General features: G+C 47.4%; 1 protein-coding gene across 1 annotated transcript in view; it reads right to left on the bottom strand.

Moving 5' to 3' along the window:
* tnr (tenascin R (restrictin, janusin)) overlaps positions 1-26,610 on the bottom strand; it is a 383,262-nt gene that overhangs the window by 173,858 nt on the left and 182,794 nt on the right. Inside the window, exons 10-11 of the mRNA XM_078219166.1 lie at positions 22,929-23,195; positions 22,367-22,495 (exon numbers count right to left, since the gene is read on the bottom strand). Of these exons, the coding sequence (XP_078075292.1) occupies positions 22,367-22,495; positions 22,929-23,195 (396 nt within the window). The remainder of the gene's footprint in view (positions 1-22,366; positions 22,496-22,928; positions 23,196-26,610) is intronic.

Here is a 26,610-nt window from a genome sequence, read left to right as displayed (position 1 = left end):
CCCCCAAACTAGGCGCATTTACAACTGATGCTGGCAGGGCATTCCAATCCCTCACCACCCTCTGGGTAAAGAACCTACCCCTGACATCGGTTCTATAACTACCCCCCCTCAATTTAAAGCCATGCCCCCTCGTGCTGGATTTCTCCATCAGAGGAAAAAGGCTATCACTATCCACCCTATCTAAACCTCTAATCATCTTATATGTTTCAATAAGATCCCCTCTTAGCCGCCGCCTTTCCAGCGAAAACAATCCCAAATCCCTCAGCCTCTCCTCATAGGATCTCCCCTCCATACCAGGCAACATCCTGGTAAACCTCCTCTGCACCCTCTCCAAAGCCTCCACATCCTTCCTGTAATGTGGGGACCAGAACTGCACACAGTACTCCAAGTGCGGCCGCACCAGAGTTGTGTACAGTTGCAACATAACGCTACGACTCCTAAATTCAATCCCCCTACCAATAAACGCCAAGACACCATATGCCTTCTTAACAACCTTATCTACTTGATTCCCAACTTTCAAGGATCTATGCACACATACACCTAGATCCCTCTGCTCCTCCACACTATTCAAAGTCCTCCCGTTAGCCCTATACTCAACACATCTGTTATTCCTACCAAAGTGAATTACCTCACACTTCTCCGCATTAAACTCCATCCGCCACCTCTCGGCCCAACTTTGCAACCTGTCTAAGTCTTCCTGCAAACTACGACACCCTTCCTCACTGTCTACCACACCACCGACTTTGGTGTCATCAGCAAATTTGCTAATCCACCCAACTATACCCTCATCCAGATCATTAATAAATATTACAAACAGCAGTGGCCCCAAAACAGATCCCTGAGGTACACCACTTGTAACCGCACTCCATGATGAATATTTACTATCAACCACCACCCTCTGTTTCCTATCCGCTAGCCAATTCCTGATCCAATTTCCTAGATCACCCCCAATCCCATACATCTGCATTTTCTGCAGAAGCCTACCATGGTGAACCCTATCAAACGCCTTACTAAAATCCATATATACCACGTCCACTGCCTTGCCCCCATCCACCTCCTTGGTCACTTTCTCAAAAAACTCAATAAGGTTAGTAAGGCACGACCTACCTGCCACAAAACCATGCTGACTATCACCTATCAATTCATTACTCTCCAAATAACTATAAATCCTATCCCTTATAATTTTTTCCAACATCTTGCCGACAACAGAAGTGAGACTCACCGGTCTATAATTCCCGGGGAAGTCTCTGTTCCCCTTCTTAAACAATGGGACAACATTCGCTAACCTCCAATCTTCTGGTACTATACCAGAGGCCAACGACGACCTGAAGATCAGAGCCAGAGGCTCTGCAATCACTTCTCTTGCCTCCCAGAGAATCCTTGGATAAATCCCATCCGGACCAGGGGATTTATCTATTTTCAGACCCTCCAGAATATCCTGCACATCCTCCTTATCAACTGTAATACTGTCTATTCTACTCCCCTGCAACCCAGTGTCCTCCTCAGCTATATTCATGTCCCCTTGCGTGAACACCGAAGAGAAATATTGGTTCAATGCTTCACCAATCTCCTCCGGTTCCACACATAACTTCCCTCTGCCATCTATAACTGGCCCTAAACTTGCCCTAACCAACCTTCTGTTCTTGACATACCTATAGAACGCCTTAGGATTCTCTTTAACCCTATCCGCCAAAGTCTTCTCATGTCCCCTTTTAGCCCTTCTAAGCTCGCTCTTCAACTCCCTCTTAGCCAATCTAAAGCTTTCTAGTGCACTACCCGAGTGCTCACGTCTCATCCGAACATAAGCCTCCTTTTTCTTTTTAACCAACAAAGAAACTTTTTTGGTGCACCACGGTTCCCTAGCCCTACCAATTCCTCCTTGCCTGACAGGGACATACCTATCACAGACTCGCAGTAGCTGCTCCTTGAAAAAACTCCACATGTCGGACGTTCCCAGTCCCTGTAATCTCCTAGTCCAACCTATGTTTCCTAATTCTCTCCTAATAGCCTCATAATTACCCTTCCCCCAGCTAAAACCACTGGCCCGAGGTTCATGCCTATCCCTTTCCATCACTAAGGTGAACGTAACCGAATTGTGGTCACTATCACCAAAATGCACACCAACTTCCAAGTCTAGCACCTGGTCTGGCTCATTTCCCAGCACCAGATCCAATATAGCCTCACCTCGAGTTGGCCTGTCTACATACTGAGTCAAAAAACCTTCCTGCACGCTTTGAACAAAAACTGACCCCTCTAACGAGCTAGAGCTATAACAATTCCAGTCAATATTAGTCAAGTTAAAATCCCCCATAACAATTGCCCTATTACTTTCACTCCTAAGCAGGATTGACTCCGCAATCCTTTCCTCAACCTCTCTAGAACTTTTAGGAGGTCTATAAAAGACTCCCAACAGGGTGACCTCTCCTCTCCTATTTCTAATCTCCGCCCATACTACCTCAACAGATAAGTCCTCATCAAACCTCCTCTCTGACACTGTGATACAATCTCTGACCAATAATGCTACCCCTCCCCCTCTTCTACCTCCTTCCCTACTTCGACTAAAACATTTGAACCCCGGGACCTGCAGCATCCATTCCTGCCCCTGCTCTATCCATGTCTCTGAAATAGCCACAACATCGAAGTCCCAGGTACTGATCCACGCTGCAAGTTCACTCACTTTATTGCGAATACTCCTGGCATTGAAGTATACACATTTCAAACCCTGCTCCACCCCACCTCTGCAATGCCGTGCATTGCAGTCCCCATCCATGCATCCCTCACTTTCAGCCCCACTACTCAGGATCCCTCCCCCCCCCCGAATCAGTTTAAACCTCCCTGCATGGCCTTAGCAAATTTACCCCCCAGGATATTGGTCCCCTTCTGATTAAGGTGTAGACCATCCTTCTCATAGAGGTCACACCTTCCCCAGTACGAGCCCCAATTGCTTAAGTACCTGAACCCCTCCCTCCTGCACCATCCCCTCAGCCATGAATTCAAACCTTCCCTCTCCCTATTCCTCTCTAAACTATCCCGTGGTACAGGCAAGAGTCCAGAGATAACCACTCTGTCAGTCTTGGCCTTTAGTTTCCACCCCAACTCCATAAATCCCTGCCTAATATCCCCTTCCCCTATCCTCCCTATGTCGTGTGTCCCCACATGTACAATAACTTGTGGTTTATCTCCCTCCCCCCCAAGAGTCCTGAATACCCTGTCAGACACATCCCGGACCCCAGCCCCTGGTAGGCAACACACCAACCCTGAGTCCCTACCTTTAGTTCCGACCCTCCTATCTGTCCCCTTAATTGTGGAGTCCCCAATCACAAGGCCCAGTCTTTTACAGCCCCTAACCACCTGAGCTTTCTCACTCGGCTCACCCCCAGAGATCTGCTCTCTATGCTCAGTTGATTCCTCCTCAACTGTAGCCTCCAGCACCGAAAACCTATTATGGAGGGGATCCGCCCCAGGGGATTGTCTTCCCGATTGCTTCTTACCCCTCCTCCTGGCATTGACCCAAGCCTCATTTCTAGGAGTTACTATTTCTCTATAACTCCTATCAACTTCCACCTCCGCCTCCCGAATTATGCGGAGTTCCTCTAACTCCCCCTCCAGCTCCTTTACACACTCCTCCAGAAGCTGCAATCTAATGCACTTCTTACAACTAAAATCTCCTGAAACACTACTGGATTTCCTCACCACATACATCCCACAGGAGATGCAGCATACTGCCTGAACTGCCATCCCTGAAGCCATTACCAGCAAGAAAAAAAGAAAACAAAAAACTTCCCCACACTTATAATTAGGTTAGAGGAGGATGGAAGGGTGGGATCCTCTACCAGTGTAGAGGATCGGGTATCTCCTCTGCACCAATTTATAGGGCTAGGGGCCCGAGAGAAAAAAAAACTACAGCTACCGGCAGGCTTCGCGATGCGGCCTTCCGGTTTCCGTTAATTACAAAAAACCTCCCGAAAATTAGACAAAAAAAAAAACCCAGAATTTACTCACAGTCCGCGCTCTCTCTCTCACCGCTCACAGTCTCCACCCCGCAGGTCCGCTCCCAGAGGAACACTGAGCAAATCTCTACAGCCAGCCAGGTCTTAAAGGTACAGACAATCTGGGTGGAGGGAGCATTCAACACAGGTTAAAGAGATGTGTATTGTCTCGACAGAACAGCTAGTGAGATTCTGCAAGATCAGGGGGAAAGCTGTGGGGGTTACTGATAATGTGACATAAATCCAACATCCCGGTGTAGGCCGTCCTCATGTGTGCGGAACTTGGCTATCAGTTTCTGCTCAGCGACTCTGCGCTGTCGTGTGTCGTGAAGGCCGCCTTGGAGAACGCTGTTCTGTCTGGAGACAATACACATCTCTTTAACCTGTGTTGAATGCTCCCTCCACCCAGATTGTCTGTACCTTTAAGACCTGGCTGGCTGTAGAGATTTGCATTCTAATTAGTATTCTGTAACTTGATTTCTGTGTCTGTGCACTGTTGGAGAACAGATATCCACTCCATCTGACGAAGGAGCTGTGCTCCGAAAGCTTATGGTATTTGCTACCAAATAAACCTGTTGGACTTTAACCTGGTGTTGTGAGACTTCTTACTGTGCTTACCCCAGTCCAACGCCGGCATCTCCACATCACTTTTACGCGATGCCATGACTGATAAAAGCAAGCATCCATGTGCCTTCTTAACTACCTTATTCACCTGCTCTGCCACCATATGGGATCTGTGAATAATTACCCCAAGATCCAGCTGTTCTGAGCTTTCTAGTGTCCTGCCATTCATTAAATACTTCATTGTCCTGTTATGGGCAGCACAATGGCACAGTGGTTAGCACTGCTGCCGCATAGCACCAGGGACTAGGGTTCAATTCCCGGCTTGGGTCACTGTGTGTGTGGAGTCTGTATGTTCTCCCCGTGTCGACGTGGGTTTCCTCCAGGTGCTCTGGTTTTCTCCCACAGTCCAAAGATGTGTGGGTTAGGTGGATTGGCCATGCTAAATTGCCCCTTAGTGTCGGGGGTTTAGCTAGGCTAAATGCATGGGGTTATGGGGATAGGGCCTGGGTGGGATTGTGGTCGGTGCAGACTCAATGGGCCGAATGGCCTCCTTCTGCACTGTAGGATTCTATGATATGATTCTATGATATACTGCTTCCAAAGTGCGTAACCTTGCACTTATCAGGGTTAAATACCATCTGCCCATCTGATCAATCCATCGATAACGGGTAAAACAGACGAACTTAGGGCCTTAATGCTTATGCGGAATTTGGATGTGGTTGCGGTGACGGAAACTTGGTTAAAAGAAGGACAGGACTGGCAGCTGAATATTCCGGGGTATAAGTGTTTTAGGCGAGACAGAGGAGGGGCTAAAAAAGGTGGGGGAGTAGCGATATTAGTTAAGGAGCATATTACCGCGGTGCAGAGGGTAGACAACTTAGAGGGGTCATGTACTGAGTCGCTGTGGGTGGAACTCAGAAACAGGAAGGGTGCAGTCACTATGCTGGGGGTGTACTACAGACCACCCAACAGCCCATGGGAAGTGGAGGAAAGGATATGTCAGGAGATTCTGGATAGGTGCAGAAAAAATAGGGTTGTTGTAGTGGGGGACTTTAATTTCCCTGGCACAGACTGGAAAGTGCTTAGAGCTGGGGGTCCGGACGGGGAGGAATTTGTAAAATGCGTACTGGAAGGTTCTTTGGAACAATATGTAGATAGCCCGACTAGAGAGGGGGCTATACTGGACCTCGTTCTGGGAAATGAGCCCGGTCAGGTCGTCAAAGTTTCGGTAGGGGAACATGTGGCAAATAGTGACCACAACTCTGTTAACTTTAGGATAGTAATGGACAAGGATGAGTGCTGTCCTACGGGCAGGGTGCTAAATTGGGGGAAGGCTAACTATAGCCGGATTAGGCAGGAATCGTTGGATGTTGATTGGGAGAGGATGTTTGAGGGTAAGTCCGCGTCTGGCATGTGGGAGTCTTTTAAGGAACTATTGATAAGGCTGCAGGATAGGCATGTGCCTGTAAAAAGGAAAGATAGGAAAGGTAGGATTCGAGAGCCGTGGATAACCAGGGAAATTGAGGATCTGATTAAAATGAAAAGGGAGGCGTGCGTTAAGTCCAGGCACCAGAAAACAGATGGAGCTCTGGAGGAATACAGAGAGAGTAGGAAAGAACTCAAACGGGGAGTTAGAAGGGCAAAAAGAGGTCACGAGATGTTCTTGGCAGGCAGGATTAAGGAGAATCCTAAGGCATTCTATTCATACGTTAGTAACAAAAGAGTTGTCAGGGAGAAAATCGGACCTCTCAGGGACAAAGGAGGGGAATTATGCTTAGAACCCAAGGGAATAGGGGAGATCCTAAATGAATACTTTGCATCGGTATTCACGAAGGAGAGGGGCGTGTTAACCGGGAGCGTTTTGGAGGGAGGTGTTGACCCGTTAGAGAAAATCTCCATTACAAGAGAGGAAGTGTTAGGTTTTTTAGGGAACATTAAAACTGACAAAGCCCCAGGGCCTGAGGGCATCTATCCTCGACTGCTCAGGGAGACGAGAGATGAAATTGCTGGGCCTCTGACGGAAATCTTTATCGCTTCTTTGGACACGGGTGAGGTCCCTGAGGATTGGAGGATAGCGAATGTGGTCCCGTTGTTTAAGAAGGGTAGCAGGGATAACCCAGGAAATTATAGGCCGGTGAGCTTGACGTCCGTGGTAAGGAAGTTGTTGGAGAGGATTCTTAGAGACAGGACGTATGTGCATTTAGAACGGAACAATCTCATTAGTGACAGATAGCATGGTTTTGTAAGAGGGAGGTCGTGCCTTACAAATTTGGTGGAGTTTTTTGAGGAAGTGACAAAAACAGTAGATGAAGGAAAGGCCGTGGATGTCGTCAATATGGATTTCAGTAAGGCATTTGACAAAGTCCCACATGGCAGGTTGGTTAAGAAGGTTAAGGCTCATGGGATACAAGGAGAAGTGGCTAGATGGATGGAGAACTGGCTTGGCCATAGGAGACAGAGGGTAGTGGTCGAAGGGTCTTTTCCCGGCTGGAGGTCTGTGACCAGTGGTGTTCCGCAGGGCTCTGTACTGGGACCTCTGCTATTTGTGATATATATAAATGATTTGGAAGAAGGTGTAACTGGTGTAATCAGCAAGTTTGCGGATGACACGAAGATGGCTGGACTTGCGGATAGCGAAGAGCATTGTCGGGCAATACAGCAGGATATAGATAGGCTGGAAAATTGGGCGGAGAGGTGGCAGATGGAGTTTAATCCGGATAAATGCGAAGTGATGCATTTTGGAAGAAATAATGTAGGGAGGAGTTATACAATAAATGGCAGAGTCATCAGGAGTATAGAAACACAGAGGGACCTAGGTATGCAAGTCCACAAATCTTTGAAGGTGGCAACACAGGTGGAGAAGGTGGTGAAGAAGGCATATGGTATGCTTGCCTTTATAGGACGGGGTATAGAGTAGAAAAGCTGGAGTCTGATGATGCAGCTGTATAGAACGCTGGTTAGGCCACATTTGGAGTACTGCGTCCAGTTCTGGTCGCCGCACTACCAGAAGGACGTGGAGGCGTTAGAGAGAGTGCAGAGAAGGTTTACCAGGATGTTGCCTGGTATGGAGGGTCTTAGCTATGAGGAGAGATTGGGTAAACTGGGGTTGTTCTCCCTGGAAAGACGGAGAATGAGGGGAGATCTAATAGAGGTGTACAAGATTATGAAGGGTATAGATAGGGTGAACAGTGGGAAGCTTTTTCCCAGGTCGGAGGTGACGATCATGAGGGGTCACGGGCTCAAGGTGAGAGGGGCGAAGTATAACTCAGATATCAGAGGGATTTGTTTTACACAAAGGGTGGTGGGGGCCTGGAATGCGCTGCCAATTAGGGTGGTGGAGGCAGGCACGCTGACATTGTTTAAGACTTACCTGGATAGTCACATGAGCAGCCTGGGAATGGAGGGATACAAACGATTGGTCGAGTTGGACCAAGGAGCGGCACAGGCTTGGAGGGCCGAAGGGCCTGTTTCCTGTGCTGTACTGTTCTTTGTTCTTTGATATCTTCCTGTAATCTATGACCTTTTTCTTCACTGTGAACCACCCTATCAATCTTGGTGTCATCTGCTAACTTGCTTATCATTTCCCCCACATTATCATCTCGGCGGCTAAGAGGGGATCTTATTGAAACATATAAGATGATTAGAGGTTTAGATAGGGTGGATAGTGATAGCCTTTTTCCTCTGATGGAGAAATCCAGCACGAGGGGGCATGGCTTTAAATTGAGGGGGGGTAGTTATAGAACCGATGTCAGGGGTAGGTTCTTTACCCAGAGGGTGGTGAGGGATTGGAATGCCCTGCCAGCATCAGTAGTAAATGCGCCTAGTTTGGGGGCGTTTAAGAGATCCGTAGATAGGTTCATGGACGAAAAGAAATTGGTTTAGGTTGGAGGGTCACAGTTTTTTTTTTTTAACTGGTCCGTGCAACATCGTGGGCCGAAGGGCCTGTTCTGCGCTGTAATGTTCTATGTTCTATGTTCTATGTTCTATGATTGTGTATGTATATAACAAACAATAAGTGTCCCATTATTGATTCTTGCACTCTCTGCCTGTTCTTTCTGGGCTATCTGGTGGTCACCCATCCCCTCCTTTCCTCTAGTCCGATGAGCTGTGATGTGACCCACCTCTTTAAACAAGCTATCCACATAACTCAGCTTCATGGATGAACCACAGTGTCTCCAGCCGCTGCTCAAGCGCCAAAATCCTGCAGCTGGGAGCACTTCCTGCAAATGTGGTCACTGGGACACTGGCAGCATCCAGGATTCCCCATGTGTGACCAGCAAAACATTCCACTTGGCTGTCCTCACCTGACATGCCTTCAATATAAAATTAACAAAGAACAAAGAACAGCACAGCACAGGAGCAGGCCCTTTGGCGCACCAAGCCTGCGCCATCATGATGCCTGACTAAACTAAAACCGTATGTACTTGCGGAGTCCGTATCCTTACATTCCCATCCTGTTCATGTATTCATCTAGTTGCTCCTTAAATGCCACTATCGTACTTCCTCCCACCACCTCCCCAGGCAACGCATTCCAGACATTCACCACCCACTGTGCAAAAAAAGTTGCTTCGCACATCTCCTCTAAACTTTTCCTCACTCACCTTAAACCTATGCCCCCCCAGTACTTGACTGTTCTACTCTAGGAAAGAGCATCTGACTATCCACTCTGTCCATGCCATTCATAATCTTGTAAACCTCTACGAAGTCGCCCCTCAGCCTCCGTCGGTTCCGGTGAGAACAAACCGAGTTTATCCAACCTCTCCTCATAGCTAATACCCTCCAGACCAGGCAACATCCTGTTAAACCTCTTCTGTACCCTCTCCAAAGCATCCACATCCTTCTGGCGACCAGAATTGTAGACAATATTCTAAATGAGGCCTAACTAAGGTTCTGTACAGTTGCAGCATGATCTGCCAATTTTCATATTCAATGTTCCCACCAATGAAGGCAAGCATGCTGTAGAATAAATATAGATACAGATAATAAATAATACCAATGAAGGTATACGTCAAAACATAACATTTTTGTAAAGTTCAGCATTCACATAAATAATGTGAAGCTCCACAATGTATGCGCAAACAATCCACAGAGTGTGCAAATCAACAACCTGTGCATGTAAATCCCTTATAGGAAAATGCCAGTTTGTACACCTCCTATAGTACAAATGCACCCAACAAAATTTATATAAATTTCACATTTTATGCATGCCCAAAACAGTGTACACACCAAACATAACATATACTCCCAAAATTGTGTACACTCAACATGGTGATGCACAACTCAAATAGCATTGACTCAAATAGTCAATAACCAGGGAGCCAGTGATTTAGAGGGGATTTGAAGAAACATTTTTCACCCAGAAGGCAGTGAAGATCTGAAATTCTCTGCATGAAAGGGTGGTACAAAGAACAAAGAAAAGTACAGCACAGGAACAGGCCCTTCAACCCTCCAAGTCTGTGCCAATCATGATGCCCTAACTAAACTAAAAAAAACCTTCTGCCCTTACTCGCACTGTATCCCTCTATTTCCTCCCTATTCATGTACCCATGCAGATGCATTTTAAATGTTTCTAATGTGACTGTTTCCATCTCCTCTTCTGGCAGCGCGTTCCAGGCACCCACCACTCTCTGCATATAAAACTTCCCCCGCATATCCCCCTTAAAGAGGTGGGAACATTCATAACTTTTCAGAAACCTTTGATGAGCACTTGAAATTCCATAGCATACAAGGCTATGGACCAAGTGCTGGAAAATGGGATTAGAACAGATAGGTGCTTGATGGCTGGCCAGACACAATGGGCCAAAGGACCTTTTTCTGCGCTGAATCTCTGTTCCCATCAAACACTCCCAGGACAGTTACAGCACGGGGTTAGATATAGAGTAAAGCTCCCTCTACACAGTCCCCATAAAACACGATGTGGAGATGCCGGCGTTGGACTGGGGTAAGCACAGTAAGAAGTCTCACAACACCAGGTTAAAGTCCAACAGATTTATTTGGTAGTACAAGCTTTCAGAGTGTTGCTCCTTCTTCTGGTGAGTGAAGAGTTGTGTTCACAAACAAGGCATACATAGACACAGACTCAATTTACAAGATAATGGTTGGAATGCGAGTCTTTACAGGTAATCAAGACTTTACAGGTCCAAACAATGTGAGTGGAGAGAGGGTTAAGCACAGGTTAAAGAGCTGTGAATTGCCTTAAGCCAGGACAGTTAGTGAGATTTTGCAAGCCCAGGCAAGTCTTGGGGGTTACAGATAGTGTGACATGAACCCAAGATCCCGGTTGAGGCCATCCTCATGTGTGCGAAACTTGGCTATCAGTTTTTGCTCGGCGATTCTGCGTTGTCGTGTGTCGTGAGGGCCGCCTTGGAGAACGCTTACCCAAAGATCAAAGGCTAATGCCCGTGACTGCCGAAGTGTTCCCCGACAGGAAGAGGACACTCCTGCCTGGTGCTTGTCAAGCGGTGTTCATTCATCCAATGTCGTAGCATCTGCATGGTCTCGCCAATGTACCATGCCTTGGGACATCTTTTCCTGCAGTGTATCAGGTAGGCAACGTTGGCCGAGCCGCAAAAGTATGTACCCTGTACCTGGTGGGTGGTGTTCTCACGTGAGATGATGGCATCCGTGTCGATGATCCGGTGCACCTTGCAGAAGTTGCTGTGGCAGGGTTGTGTGGTATCGTGGTCACTGTTCTCCGGAAAGCTGGGTAGTTTGCTGCGGAGGTTGTGTGCTTGTTTGAAGGCAAGAAGTGGGCATGTGGGGATGGCCTTGGCGAGATGGTCGTCTTCATCGATGACATGTTCAAGGCTCCGGAGAAGGTGTCGTAGCTTCTCCACTCCGGGAAAGTACTGGATGACGAAGTGTAGCTTCTCCACTCCGGGAAAGTACTGGATGTCCACCGTGTCCCGTGTTTGTCTTCTGAGAAGGTCGGTGCGTTTTTCACTGTGGCATGTTGGAACTGTTGATCGATGAGTCGAGCACTATACCCTGTTCTTATGAGGGCGACTTTCAGTGTCTGTAGGTGTCAGTTGCGATCTTCCTCATCCGAGCAGATCCTGTGTATTCGGAGGGCTTGTCCGTAGGGGATGGCTTCTTTAACGTGTTTAGGGTGGAAGCTGGAGAAGTGGAGCATCGTGAGGTTATCCATGGGCTTGCGGTACAGTGAAGTGCTGACGTGACCGTCCTTGATGGAGATGCGTGTGTCCAAGAATGAAACCGATTCCGGAGAGTAGTCCAGGTGAGTTTGGTGGTGGGATGGAACTTGTTGATGTCATCATATAGTTGTTTCAGTGATTGTTCACCATGAGTCCAAAGGAAGAAAATGTCATCGATGTATCAAGTGTATAGCATCGGTTGAAGGTCCTGTGCGGTGAAGAAGTCTTGTTCGAACCTGTGCATGAAGATGTTGGCATAGTGAGGTGCGAATTTGGTCCCCATGGCTGTTCCATGTGTCTGGATGAAGAACTTGGTTGTTGAAGGTGAAGACATTGTGGTCCAGGATGAAGCGGATGAGATGTAGATTTGCATCTGGAGATTGGCAGTTGTTGGCATTGAGTATTGAGGCAGTTGCAGCAATACCGTCATCGTGGGGGATGCTGTACTGAGGCAGTTGCAGCAATGCTGTTGTTGTGGGGGATGCTGATGCCATGCAGACGCCACAACCTGGAAACCAAAGATAGAGTCCACATTCTCAACTTGCGCTCAGGATGCAGACCAGCTGCGAAACACTGCCAAGCAGATGAGACAACGGAACTACACTATCTACATGCACACCAAGTACCACAGTAGAAAATAGCACCACTGCAGGGAAATCTATTGTCAACTTATTGGACTACACACTTCAACCAAACGAATTCGAAGTTCTCAGCCGAGGGCTCAATTTTTGCCCCACCACCAAAATGGACTCAATCATTCTCGCAGCAGACACAGAGGAATTCATCAGGCGAATGAGGCTGCGGGACTTCTTCCACAAACCTCCAAGAGGCCAACAGCGAACACAATGAGACAGCCAATGAACCGGAACAGCCGACAGAGAAATCCGTGGTGCAGCAACCGAAGAGGAAAGAGTCAAATTGGACTCCTTCGGAAGGCCGCTGCCCTCGACTCGACATGTATGCTCAAGCCGTCAGGAGGTGCGTCAATGCCAGATTCATCAGCCGCACTCACAAGACAGCCCCGAACGTCACCCAAGCACAACGCAATGCCATCCGTGCTCTCAAGACCAACCGCAACATTGTCATCAAACCAGCAGACAAAGGAGGGGCCATCGTCATACTGAACAGAACGGATTACTGCAAAGAAGTGTACTGACAACTAAACAACGAGGGACACTACAGACACTTACCCGCAGATCCGACCAAAGAACGCACCCGTCAACTCAACAGATTGATCAAGATCTTTGATCTGGACCTTCAGAGCACCCTCCTTGCTCTCATCCCACGTACGCCCTGTTTTGGAGATCTCTACTGCCTCCCAAAGATACACAAGGCCAACACACCCGGCTGTCCCATCGTATCAGGCAATGGGACCCTGTGCGAGAACCTCTCCGGCTATGTCGAGGGCATCCTGAAACCCATTGTCCAAAGAACCCCCAGCTTCTGTCGTGACACGACGGACTTCCTACAGAAACTCGGCACACATGGAATAATTGAATCAGGAGCACTCCTCGTCACAATGGATGTCTCGGCACTCTACACCAGCATCCCCCACGACGACGGCATTGCTGCAACTGCCTCAGTACTCAATGCCGACAACTGCCAATCTCCAGATGCAATTCTACAACTCATCCGCTTCATCCTGGACCACAATGTCTTCACTTTCAACAACCAGTTCTTCATCCAGACACACGGAACAGCCATGGGGACCACATTCGCACCTCAATATGCCAACATCTTCATGCACAGGTTCGAACAAGACCTCTTCACCGCACAGGACCTTCAACCAACGCTATACACTAGATACATCAATGACATTTTCTTCCTTTGGACTCATGGCAAAAAATCACTGAAACAACAATATCATGAATCAACAAGTTCCATCCCACCATCAGACTCACCATGGACTACTCTCCGGAATCAGCTGCATTCTTGGGCACACGCATCTCCATCAAGGACGGTCACGTCAGCACTTCACTGTACCGCAAGCCCATGGATAACCTCACGATGCTCCACTTCTCCAGGTTCCACCCAAAACACATTAAAGAAGCCATCCCCTATGGACAAGTATTCCGTATACACAGGATCTGCTCAGATGAGGAGAATCACAACAGACACCTTCACGACACACAACAATGCAGAATCGCCAAGCAAAAACTTTTAGCTAGGTTCCGCACACATTAGCACGGCCTCAACCAGGATCTTGGGTTCATGAAACACTATCCGTAACCCCACAGTGTGCCTGGGTTTGCAAAATCTCACTAACTGTCCTGGCTTGAGACAATTGACAGCTCTTTAACCTGTGCTTAAACCTCTCTCCACTCACATTGTCTGTACCTGTAAAGACTTGATTACCTGTAAAGACTTGCAGTCCAACCATTATCTTGTAAATTGAGTCTGTGTCTATGTATGCCCTGTTTGTGAACACAACTCCTCACTCACCTAGACTACGGAGGAAATCGCAGATCCCCTAGCAAAGATATTTGAATCATCGATAGTCACAGGTGCCTGAAGATTGAAGGGTGGTAAATGTTGTGCCTTTGTTTAAAAAGGGCTGCAGGGAGAAGACTGGGAACTACAGGCTGGTGAACTACATCTGGGGTGGGTAAGTTGTTGGAAGGTATTTTGAGAGACAGGATCTACAGGCATTTAGAGACACAAGGACTGATTAGGGACAGTCAGCATGGCTTTGTGAGTGGAAAATCATGTCTCACAAATTTGATTGAGTTTTTTGAAGGGGTACCAAGAAGGTAGATGAGGGCAGTGCAGTTGATGTTGTCGACATGGACTTTAGCAAGGCCTTTGACAAGGTACCGCATGGTAGGTTGTTGCATAAGGTTAAATCTCATGGGATCCAGGGTAAAGTAGCTAAATGGATAAAAAAACTGGCTTGACGACAGAAGCCTGAGGGTGGTTGCAGAGGGTTGTTTTTCAAACTGAAGACCTGTGACCAGTGGTGTGCCTCAGCGATCGGTGCTGGGACCACTGTTATTTTTCATTTATATTAATGATTTAGATGAGAATATAGGAAGCATGGTTAGTAAGATTGCAGATGACACCAAGATTGGTGGCATAGTGGACAGTGAAGAAGGTCATCGCAGATTGCAACGGGATCTTGATCAATTGGTCCAGTGGGCTGACGAATGGCAGATGCGGTTTAATTTATATAAATGTGGGGTGATGCATTTTGGTAGATTGAACCAGGGCAGGACTTACTCAGTTAATGATAGGGCATTGGGGAGAGTTACAGAACAAAGAGATCTAGGGGTACAGGTTCATAGTTCCTTGAAAGTAGAGTCACAGGTGGACAGAGTGGTGAAAAAGGCATTCGGCATGCTTGGTTTCATTGGTCAGAACATTGAATACAGGATTTGGGATGTCTTGTTGAAGTTGTACAAGACATTGGTAAGGCCAAACTTGAAATACTGAGAACAGTTCTGGTCACCCTATTATAGAAAGGATATTATTAAACTAGAAAGAGGGCAGAAAAGATTTACTAGGATACTACCGGGACTTAGACTGGGACTTCTTTCTCTGGAGCATAGAAGGCTGAGGGGTGATCTTATAGAGGGCTATAAAATAATGAGGGGCAAAGATCATCCAGATAGTCAGTATCTTTTCCCAAAGGGAGGGGAGTCTAAAACTAGAGGGCAGAGGTTTAAGGTGAGAGGGGAGAGATACAAAAGTGTCCAGAGGGGCAATCTTTTCACACAGAGCGTGGTAAGTATCTGGAACAAGCTGCCAGAGGTGGTAGCAAAGGCGGGTACAATTTTGTTTTTTAAAAAGCATTTAGACAGTGACATAGGTAAGATGGGTATAGAGAGATATCGGCCAAATGCGGGCAATTGGGACTAGCTTAGGGGTTTAAAAAAAAGGGTGGCATGGACAAGTTGGGCCGAAGGGCCTGTTTCCATGCTGTAAACCTCTATGACCAGACGAAGGAGCAACACTTCGAAAGCTTGTGCTACCAAATAAACCTGCTGGACTTTAAACTGGTGTTGTGAGACTTCTTCCCATAAAACACTCCCAGGACAGGTACAGCAAAGGATTAGTTACAGCATAAAGCTTCCTCAACACTGTCCCATCAAACACTCCAAGGACAGGTACAGCATGGGGTTAGATTCAGAGTAACGTTCCCTCTACCTGCGCCATCAAACACTCCCAGGACAGGAACAGTACAGGGTTAGATACAGAGTAAAGCTCCCGCTAGGCCGTACTTGGAATGCAGTGTTCAATTCTGGTCACGACACTACCAGAAGGATGTGGAGGCTTTGGAGAGGGTACAAAAAGGTTTACCAGGATGTTGCTTGCTATGTAGAGCATTAGCTATAGAACATAGAACATAGAAAAGCTACAGCACAAACAGGCCCACAAGTTGCGCCGGACATGTCCCTACCTACTAGGCTTACCTATAACCCTCTATCTTACTAACTTCCATGAACTTATCCAAAAGTCTCTTAAAAGACCCTATCGAATCCGCCTCCACCACCACTACCGGCAGCCGATTCCACGCACCCACCACCCTCTGAGTGAAAAACTTACCCCTAACGTCTCCTCTGTACCTACTCCCCAGCACCCTAAACCTGTGACCTCTTGTGGCAACCATTCCAGCCCTGGGTAAAAGCCTCTGAGAATCCACTCTATCAATATTTCTCAACATCTTATACACCTCTATCAGGTCACCTTTCATCCTTCGCTTCTCCAAGGAGAAAAGACCTAGCTCTCTCAATCTATCCTCATAAGGAATGCCATCTAATCCAGGCAACATCCTTGAAAATCTCCTCTGCACCCGTTCTATGGCTTCCACATCCTTTCTGTAATGAGGCGACCAGAACTGGGCACAGTACTCCAGGTGGGGTCTGATCAGGGTCCTATACAGCTGCAGCATTATCTCCCGATTTCTAAACTCAATTCCTCTATTGATGAAGGCCAGCATTCCATACGCCCTCTTAATTACAGCCTCTACCTGCGATGCTGCTTTGAGTGTCCTATGAACCCAGACCCCAAGATCCTTCTGATCTTCCACACCGGCAAGCGTCTTACCCTTAATATTGTATTCTTTCATCCTATTCGACCTGCCAAAATGAACCACCACACACTTATCTGGATTGAAGTCCATCTGCCACTTCTCCGCCCAGTCTTGCATCTTATCGATGTCTCGTTGCAACTGCTGACATCCCTCTACACTATCCACAACACCACCAACCTTTGTGTCATCAGCAAATTTGCCAACCCATCCTTCCACTTCCTCATCCAGGTCATTTATAAAAATCACAAAGAGCAAGGGTCCCAGAACAGATCCCTGGGGCACTCCACTGGTGACCGATCTCCATGCTGAAAAAGACCCATCTACAAACACTCTTTGCCTTCTGTGGGCAAGCCAGTTCTGAATCCACAAGGCAATGTCCCCTTGTATCCCATGCCCCTTCACTTTCTCAATAAGCCTTGCATGGGGCACCTTATCAAATGCCTTGCTGAAATCCATATAAACTACATCTACCACTCTTCCCTCGTCTATGTGTCTAGTTACATCTTCAAAAAATTCAATCAGGCTCATAAGGCATGATCTGCCTTGGACAAAGCCGTGCTGGCTATTTCTGATCATACTATTCCTCTCCAGATGTTCATAAATCCTGCCTCTCAGGATCTTCTCCATCAACTGACCAACCACTGAGGTTAGACTCACTGGGCTATAATTTCCCGGGCTATCTCTTCTCCCTTTCTTGAATAACGGAACCACATCCGCAATCCTCCAATCCTCCCATCTCCATTGATGACGCAAAGATCATCACCAGAGGCTCAGCAATCTCTTCCCTCGCCTCCCACAGTAACCCGGGGTACATCCCATCTGGTCCCTGCGATTTACCTAACTTGATACTTTTCAAAAGCTCCAACACATCCTCTCCCCTAATGCCCACATGCTCAATCTTCTCAGTCCACTGCAAGTCTGCACTGTAACTACCAAGATCCCTTTCCACTGTGAATACTGAAGCAAAGTATTAATTGAGTACCTCTGCTATTTCTACCGGTTCTATACAGACTTTCCCACCGTCACATTTGATAGGTCCTACTCCTTCACATCTTATCTTCTTGCTCTTAACATACTTGTAGAATGTCTTGGTGTTTTCCTTTATCCTGTCTGCCAAGGCCTTCTCATGACCCCTTCTTGCTCTTCTAATTTCCCTCTTAAGTTCTTTCCTACTAGTCGTATACTCTTCTAGATTTCTAACATTACCTAGCTCCCTGAACCATTCCAATGCTAATGTAAAGGAGATCACTATCCCCAAAATGCTCTCCCACTGAGAAATCTGACACCTGCCCAGGTTCATTCCCTAATACCAAATCAAGTACTGCCTCTCCTCTTGTAGACTTATCCACATACTGTGTCAGGAAGCCCTCCTGAACACACCTAACAAACTCCTCCCCATCCCCTTACCCTAGGGATATTCCAATCGATATTTGGGAAATTAAAATCTCCCATCACGACCACTCTGTTATTATCACATCTCTCCAAGATCTGCTTCCCAATCTGCTCCTCCACATCTCTGCTACTATTGGGCGGCCTATAGAAAACACCCAGTAAAGTTATTGACCCCTTCCTGTTGTGAACCTCCACCCACAGAGATTCCGTAGACAATCCCTCTGTGGCATCCATCTTTTCTACAGTCGTGACACTATCCCTGATCAACAGTGCCACTCCCCCACCTCTTTTGCCTCCTTCCCTGTCCCTCCTGAAACATCTGAAACCCGACAATTGTAGTATCCAGTCCTGTCCCTGAGATAACCAAGTCTCTGTAATGGCCACCACATCACGCTTCCAAGTAGTGATCCACGCTCTAAGCTCATCCATTTTGTTCACTACACTCCTTGCGTTAAAATACACACATCTCAACCCTTCGGTCTGAGCGCTCCCCTTCTCCGTCACCTGCCTATCCTCCCTCTGACACCGTCGACAAGCCCCTTTTACTTTTAAGCTAACCTCCTCTCTCCCAGTCACCTCATTTTGATTCCCACCCCCCAACCATTCTAGTTTAAACACTCCCCAGTAACCTTAGCAAACCTTCCCGCCAGGATATTGGTCCCGCTGGGATTTAAGTGAAACCCATCCTTTTAGTACAGGTCCCACCTGCCCCTAAAGAGGTCCCAATGATCCAGGAACCTGAATCCCTGACCTCTGCTCCAATCCCTCAGCCACGCATTTATCCTCCACCTTATCTTGTTCCTTCCCTCACTGTCTTGTGGCACAGGCAGCAATCCCGAGATTACTCCTTTGCATTCCTTCTTCTTAACTCCCTACCTAACTTCCTATATTCTCCTTTCATAACCCCTTCCCCTTTCCTGCCTATGTCAGTGGTACCAGTATGCACCACGACCTCTGGCTCCTCTCCCTCCCACTTCAGGATTTCTTGGATACGGTCAGAAACATCCCTGATCCCGGTATCAGGGAGGCAAACCACCATCCGCGTTTCTCGACTTCCTCCACAAAAACACCTGCCTGACCCCCTCACTGTAGAGTCCCTGATCACCACTGCCTTCCTCCTCCTTTCCTTACCCTTCTGTGCTACAAGGCCGGACTCCGCGCCGGAGGCACGACCACTGCTGCTTCCACCAGGTGGGCTGTCCACCCCAACAGTACTCAAACAAGAGTACTTATTTTTAAGGGGCACTGGGGTACTCTCTACCACCTGACTTTTCCCTTTCCTGACTGTGACCCACTTGCCTGCTTCTTGAGGCCCCGGTGTGACCACCTGCCTATAACTCCTATCTATCACCTCCTCGTTTTCCCTGACCAGACGAATGTCCTCGAGCTGCAGCTCCAGTTCCCTAACTCGGTCCCTGAGGAGCAGCAGCTCAATACACCCAGCGCAGATATGCACCTCTGGGAGGCTCGGAGACTCCACAACCTCCCACATCCGGCACTGAGCACAACAAACTGGCTTCACATTCATAATGCCCCTTTTCCTCAGATTCCGCAGGGAAAGAACTGAGATGTAACAGTTGAGAATCCTACCCTCCCTCGCCCGTTTCCTCCTAAGCCCGTTGAGCCAAAGCCCTTCAGCTCTCACTCTGCTACCTGCTCACTCCGCTGCCCGCTACAACGCTGCCCGCTGAATAGTGTGTTCTCCTCTTTAACCCTCACTCGAACTACCAACTGACTCCAGGCACATGCGCACAAAACATTTTTAAAAACTGCTCTGTCGTCCTGCTGTTTAAAAAGTGTCCGTTCTGCCTTCCTTCTCTGTTAACTGTCTCCACTCCGCATTCCTTCACTTTAAATGCTGCTGCTCTGTCGTCCTGCTGTTTAAAAAAAGCTATGAGGAGAGGTTGGAGAAACTTGGTTTGTTTAGCTTTGAGGGGAGGTTGGAGAAACTTGGTTTGTTTAGCTTTGAGGGGAGGTTGGAGAAACTTGGTTTGTTTAGCTTTGAGGGGAGGTTGGAGAAACTTGGTTTGTTCTCACTGGAATGACTGAGGTTGAGGGGAGACCTGACAGAAGTCTACAAGATTATAATGGGCATGGACAGAATGGATAGTCAGAAGCTTTTTCCCAGGTTGAGGCACAGGTTTAAGGTGTGAGGGACAAGGTTTAAAGGAGATGTACGAGGCAGGTTGTTTACACAGAGAATGGTGGGTGCGTGGAACTCACTGCCGGGGAGGTAGTGGAAGCAGTTACAATAGTGATTTTTGACAAATACATGAATAGGATGGGAATGGAGGGATATGGTCCCATGAAGGGTCGGAGGTTTTAGTTAAGTCAGGCAGCATGGTCGGTGCAGGCTTGGAGGGCCGAAGGGCCTGTTCCTGTGCTGCAATTTTCTTTGTTCTTTGTTCTATACTGTCCCATCAAACACTCCCAGGACAGGTACAGCACAAGGTTAGATAGAAAGTAAAGCTCCCTCGACACTGCCCCCATCAAATACTCCCAGGAGAGATACATCACGGGGTTAGATACAGAGTAAAGATCTGCTGAACTTCAAAAAGTGATGCTGTTCGGGTAAGAGATTGATCGCACTGGGATTTTCCATCAAACTCACTCCATGAAATTAAGGCATCAGATTTAGGAACAGTGTTGTTGATTGGCTCATTGCCAGTGAGATTGGTAATAAGTTTTTTTTAATTCATTGGATGTGGGTGCCACTGGTCAGCACTGGGCCTGCATTTATTGCCCATCCCTAATTGCCCTCGAACTGAGTCGCCATTTCAGAGGGCATTTAAGCATCAACCACATTGCTCTGGGCTTGGAGACACATGTAGGCCAGACAAGGTAAGGATGTCAGATTTCCTTCCCTCAAGGACATTAGTGAACCAGATGGGTTTTTACAACACGATGCTCCACTTCTCCAGCTTCCACCCTAAACACGTTAAAGAAGCCATCCCCTATGGACAAGCCCTCCGAATACACAGGATCTGCTCGGATGAGGAGGATTGCAACAGACACCTCTAGACGCTGAAAGTTGCCCTCATAAGAACAGGATATGGCATTCGACTCATCGATCGACAGTTCCAACGCGCTACAGCGAAAAACCGCACCGACCTCCTCAGAAGACAAACACGGGACACAGTGGACAGAGTACCCTTCGTCGTCCAGTACTTCCCCGGAGCGGAGAAGCTACGGCATCTCCTCCAGAGCCTTCAACATGTCATTGATGAAGACGAACACCTCGCCAAGGCCATCCCCACACCCCCATCTCTTGCCTTCAAACAACCGCACAACCTCAAACAGACCATTGTCCGCAGCAAACTACCCAGCCTTCAGGAGAACAGTGACCACGACACCACACAACCCTGCCACAGCAACCTCTGCAAGACGTGCCGGATCATCGATACGGATGCCATCATCTCACATGAGAACACCATCCACCAGGTACACGGTACATACTCTTGCAACTCGGCCAACGTTGTCTACCTGATACGCTGCAGGAAAGGATGTCCCGTGGCATGGTACATTGGGGAAACTATGCAGATGCTGCGACAACGGATGAATGAACCCCGCTCGACAATCACCAGGCAAGACTGTTCTCTTCCTGTTGGGGAGCACTTCAGCGGTCACGGGCATTCGGCCTCTGATATTCGGGTAAGCGTTCTCCAAGGCAGCCTTCATGACGCACGACGGCGCAGAGTCGCTGAGCAGAAACTGATAGCCAAGTTCCGCACACATGAGGACGGCCTCAACCGGGATATTGGGTTCATGTCACACTATCTGTCATCCCCACAGCTTGCCTGGACTTGCAGAGTCTCACTGGCTGTCCTGTCTGGAGACAATACACATCTCTTTAACCTGTCTTAATGCTCTCTCCACTCACATTGTTTGTATCTTTAAGACTTGATTAACTGTAAGTATTCGCATTCCAACCATTATTCTGTAAATTGAGTTTGTGTCTTTATATGTCCTGTTTGTGAACAGAATTCCCACTCATCTGAAGAAGGAGCTTAAGGCTCCGAATGCTTGTGGCTTTTGCTACCAAATAAACCTGTTGGACTTTAACCTGGTGTTGATAAACTTCTTACTGTTTTTACAACAATCCAGAGTGCATGGTGGAATTCAAACCCGGGTTCCCAGAACATTACCATGGGTCTCTGGATTACTAATTGAGAGAAAATTGTGCTACACCACCTCCTAATGGTCCTAATGGTAATGGTATTGAAACCCACGTGACTTACCATCCTGGACTGCAACAGGTTGGTACAACAACTGATAATGGTCAAAGCTGGCCACAGGACTCCTCCAAATCAACATCGCCGAATCATCGGATATGTTAGTAAAGGAAATGCCCAGAGGTGGATCTAAGGCTGGAGAAGACAAAGAACGAGAAACAGAACGGTTCACTAATGAACAGACAAGACCAAAGATAACACATACACGAGAGTGAGGGAGGGATTAGAGTGTTCCAGGTACAGGACAGTGAGAGAGGGATTAGAGTGTTCCAGATAAAGGAGAGTGAGAGAGGGATTAGAGTGTTCCAGGTACAGGGGGGAGAGAGAGAGAGTAGAGTGTTCCAGATACATGAGTGTGAGAGATGGATTAGAGTGTTCCAGATACATGAGTGTGAGAGAGGAATTAGAGTGTTCCAGATACATGAGTGTGAGAGAGGAATTAGAGTGTTCCAGATACATGAGTGTGAGAGAGGAATTAGAGTGTTCCAGATACATGAGTGTGAGAGATGGATTAGAGTGTTCCAGATACAGGAATGTGGGAGAGGGATTTTTATAATAATTGTCCTACCTGTAATGAACTTTCCCACCACTGGTTCCAAAGCTATGGTCCCCTGGATGGCCACTAGAGTGACAATGTATTCTACACCAGGCTTTAAATTGGATAGAATAATGTCTGTCTGTGTTCCATTCAAAGTCACTTGCATCATCCCTCCAATGTCTTGGGGATTGTAATTTAGGATAAAGATGTCGGCAGCAGGTGTTGGCTGATGCCAGGACACATTGACACTCCTTGTGTTAATATCAGAGAATACCAACTCCTCGATTGGGTGGAAACCTATTATCAAAGAATGCAGAACATCAGTAACTCACTGTCAGCACCACACTGAACCTTTGGCCATCTATTCAGTAGCAGCATCTCACTGACTTCTAACCTCCAGCCCCCAGGTCAGCACCTCACTGACCCCTAACCCACTCAGTCCAATGCTTCTGTTCCTCCTCCAGCAAGCTGAACACAGACTGATACAGCAGGGCAATACTGAGGGAGAGCTACACTGTCAGGGGTATTGCCTTTCAAATGAAACTGAGTCCATGTCTGTCCTTCCAGGTCCAGATAAGAGAATCCCTTTTGGAGAGAATGCACAGAGTTTTGTCCAATATTTATCTCTGATCCCACTCCTAAACTAACGGTGTGGGGTTACTCACACTGTTAAGTGGGCGTTTGCTGTTCCAGTATCGGCTGCTGTGTCTCTGACCTTACAGCAGTGACTACATTAATAAAATAGTTGCTTTCTTCAAAAGAACATTGAGGTACAAGCAATTCCAGTCTCCCCACTAGCTCTCTCAATTATTATTTTTCAAGTATTTCATTGCTGTAAAATATAAAACAAACCTCAACTACAAGACAGTGGGTAACATCTTTTCCACTAAATAATGAAGAAAATAAGGAGTGCAAGAAATCAGAAAGTCCATGCAGCAGTGACTGTCAGAGGATTTCCCCATGGTGAATCCCATACAGCTGACTGACAATGGATGTTCCACATTCCCATTGATTCTGATAGCCTCAGGTGGGCAATGGTCATAGACACGGTGATGAAGAGGCACACTGCTCTAATTCAGTGCTCAGTACCTCCACCATCTTCAACATTACTTGAACAAAGCACTGAGTGTGACAAGATCACTTCACATGCCTAGGTTGGGGACATAAAAGGCCTCTCACCGAGAGTTTTTAGGTAGCAGCACTGCAGACAGAGCTGGCTGAGTCCTGGTGTTGTGAGACTTCTTACTGTGCTTACCCCAGTCCAACGTTGGCATCTCCACATCATGACTCCTGAAGGACATAATTGCTAGACTAGGTCTGCAGCAGGTAGTGAGGGAACCAACAAGAGTGAAAAACGTACTTGACCATTTCCTCCCCAATCAGTCTGCCATGTAACTGGTTTGATTAGTAAGTTTGCGGATGACACAAAGGTTGGTGGATTTACGGATAGCGATGGGGACCATCAGAGGATACAGCGGGATATAGATCGGTTGGAGACTTGGGCGGAGAGATGGCAGATGGAGTTTAATCCGGACAAATGTGAGGTAATGCATTTTGGAAAGTCTAATACAAATCAGAAATACACAGTAAATAGCAGAACCCTTAAGAGTATAGATAGGCAGAGGGATCTGGGTGTACAGGTATACAGGTCACTGAAAGTGGCAACGCAGGTGGAGAAGGTAGTCAAGAAGGCATACAGCATGCTTGCCTTCATTGGCCGGATCATTGAGTTTAAAAATTGGCAAGTCATGTTGCAGCTTTATAGAACCTTAGTTAGGCCGCACTTGGAATATAGTGTTCAATTCTGGTCACCACACTACCAGAAGGATGTGGAGGCTTTGGAGAGGGTACAAAAAAGATTTACTAGGAAGTTTCCTGGTATGGAGGGCATTAGCTATGAGGAGAGGTTGGAGAAACCTGGTTTGTTCTCACTGGAGCGACGGAGGTTATGGGGCAACCTTGATAGAAGTCTACAAGATTATGAGGGGCATGGACAGAGTGGATAGTCAGAAGCTTTTTCCCAGGGTGGAACAGTCAATTAAGGGGGCAGTTTTAAGGTGCGAGGGGCAAGGTTTAAAGGAGATGGACGAGGCAAATTTTTTATATCGAGGGTGGTGGGTGCCTGGAGTTCACTGCCGGGGGAGGTAGTGGAAGCAGATACGATAGTGACTTTTAAGGGGCGTCTGGACAAATACATGAATAGGATGGCAATAGTGGGATATGGTCCCCAGAAGGGTAGGGGGTTTTAGTTGAGTCGGACAGCATGGTCGGTGCAGGCTTGGAGGATCGAAGGGCCTGTTCCTGCGCTGTAACTTTCTTTGTTCTTCCCAGTTTTTTTCAGCATTTTCTAATTTTCCATTATACTCAGTTCAAAACTGGCACTGTGGGCCACCAGCAGCAGCAGAATTGTACTCAACCACAATCTGTAACCTCATGGCCCGGCATATCCCCCACTCTACCATTACCACCCAGCCTGGGGATCAACCCTGGTTCAATGAAGACTGCAGGAGGGCATGGCAGGAGCAACAGCAGATATACTGAAAAATGAGGTGAAGCTACAACACGGGATTACTTGCATGTCAAACAACATAAACAACAAGTAATAGACAGAGCGAAATGATTCCACGACCAATAGATCAGATCCAATCTCTGCAGTCCTGTCACAGCCAGCCATGAATGATGGCGGACAAATAAACAATTCATTGGAGGAGGAGGCTCCACAAATATCCCCATCCTCAATGACGGAGAAGCCCAGAAAATCAGTGCGAAAGATAAGGCTGAAGCATTCAGAACAACCTTCAGCCAGAACTTGCCGGGCTCTGAGCCATGCCAACACTGGAATCTACCCAGCAATGTGGAAAATTGACAAATCCAACCTGGTCAATTACCGCCCCATCAGTCTACTCTCGATCATCAATAAAATGATGGAAGGGGTCATCAACAACGCAATCAAGCAGCACCCACTCAGCAATGATCTGCTCACTGATGTTCAGTGTGGCTTCCACCAGGGCAACCTAGATCCAGACCTCAAACATGGACAAAACAGCTGAACTCCAGAGGTGAGGTGGGAGTTACTGTCTTTGACATCAAAGCAGCATGGAATCAAGCAGCCCTCGCAAAACTGCAGTCAATGGGAATCAGGGGAAAATCCTCCACTGGCTGGAGTACGCTGGCACAAAGGGCGATAGTTGTAGCTGTTAGACGTCAGTCACCTCATCTCCACGACATCGCTGCAGGAGTTTATCAGGGTAGTGTCCTAGGACCAACGATCTTCAGTTGTTTCATCAATGTCCTTCCATCATAAGGTCAGAAGTGGGGATGTTCACTGATGATTGCACCAAGTTTTTTCAGTTTCATTCATTGCTCCTTAGATACTGAAGCAGTCAATATCCAAATGTAGCAAGACCTGGACAATATCCAGGCTTGGTCTGATTAGTTAGTAACATTCACGCCATATAAGTGCCAGCCAGATAATAACCATCTCCATCAATAGTGGATCTAACCATTTCCCCATTGGCATTCAATACCATTACCATCACTGAATCCCTCACCATCAAAGTCCTGGGGGTTATCATTGACCAGAAACTGAAAATACTGTGACTATAAGAGCAGGTCAGAGGCTGGGAATTCTGCCGTGAGTAGCTCACCACCTGACTCTCGAACCCACACTCCATGACTGATTCCCCCATCACTCACTCAATAACCGAGGATT

This window comes from Mustelus asterias, chromosome 8 (assembly GCF_964213995.1).
Source record: "Mustelus asterias chromosome 8, sMusAst1.hap1.1, whole genome shotgun sequence".
Lineage (NCBI taxonomy): Eukaryota > Metazoa > Chordata > Chondrichthyes > Carcharhiniformes > Triakidae > Mustelus > Mustelus asterias.
This window is presented reverse-complemented; position numbering and strand designations above follow the sequence as displayed.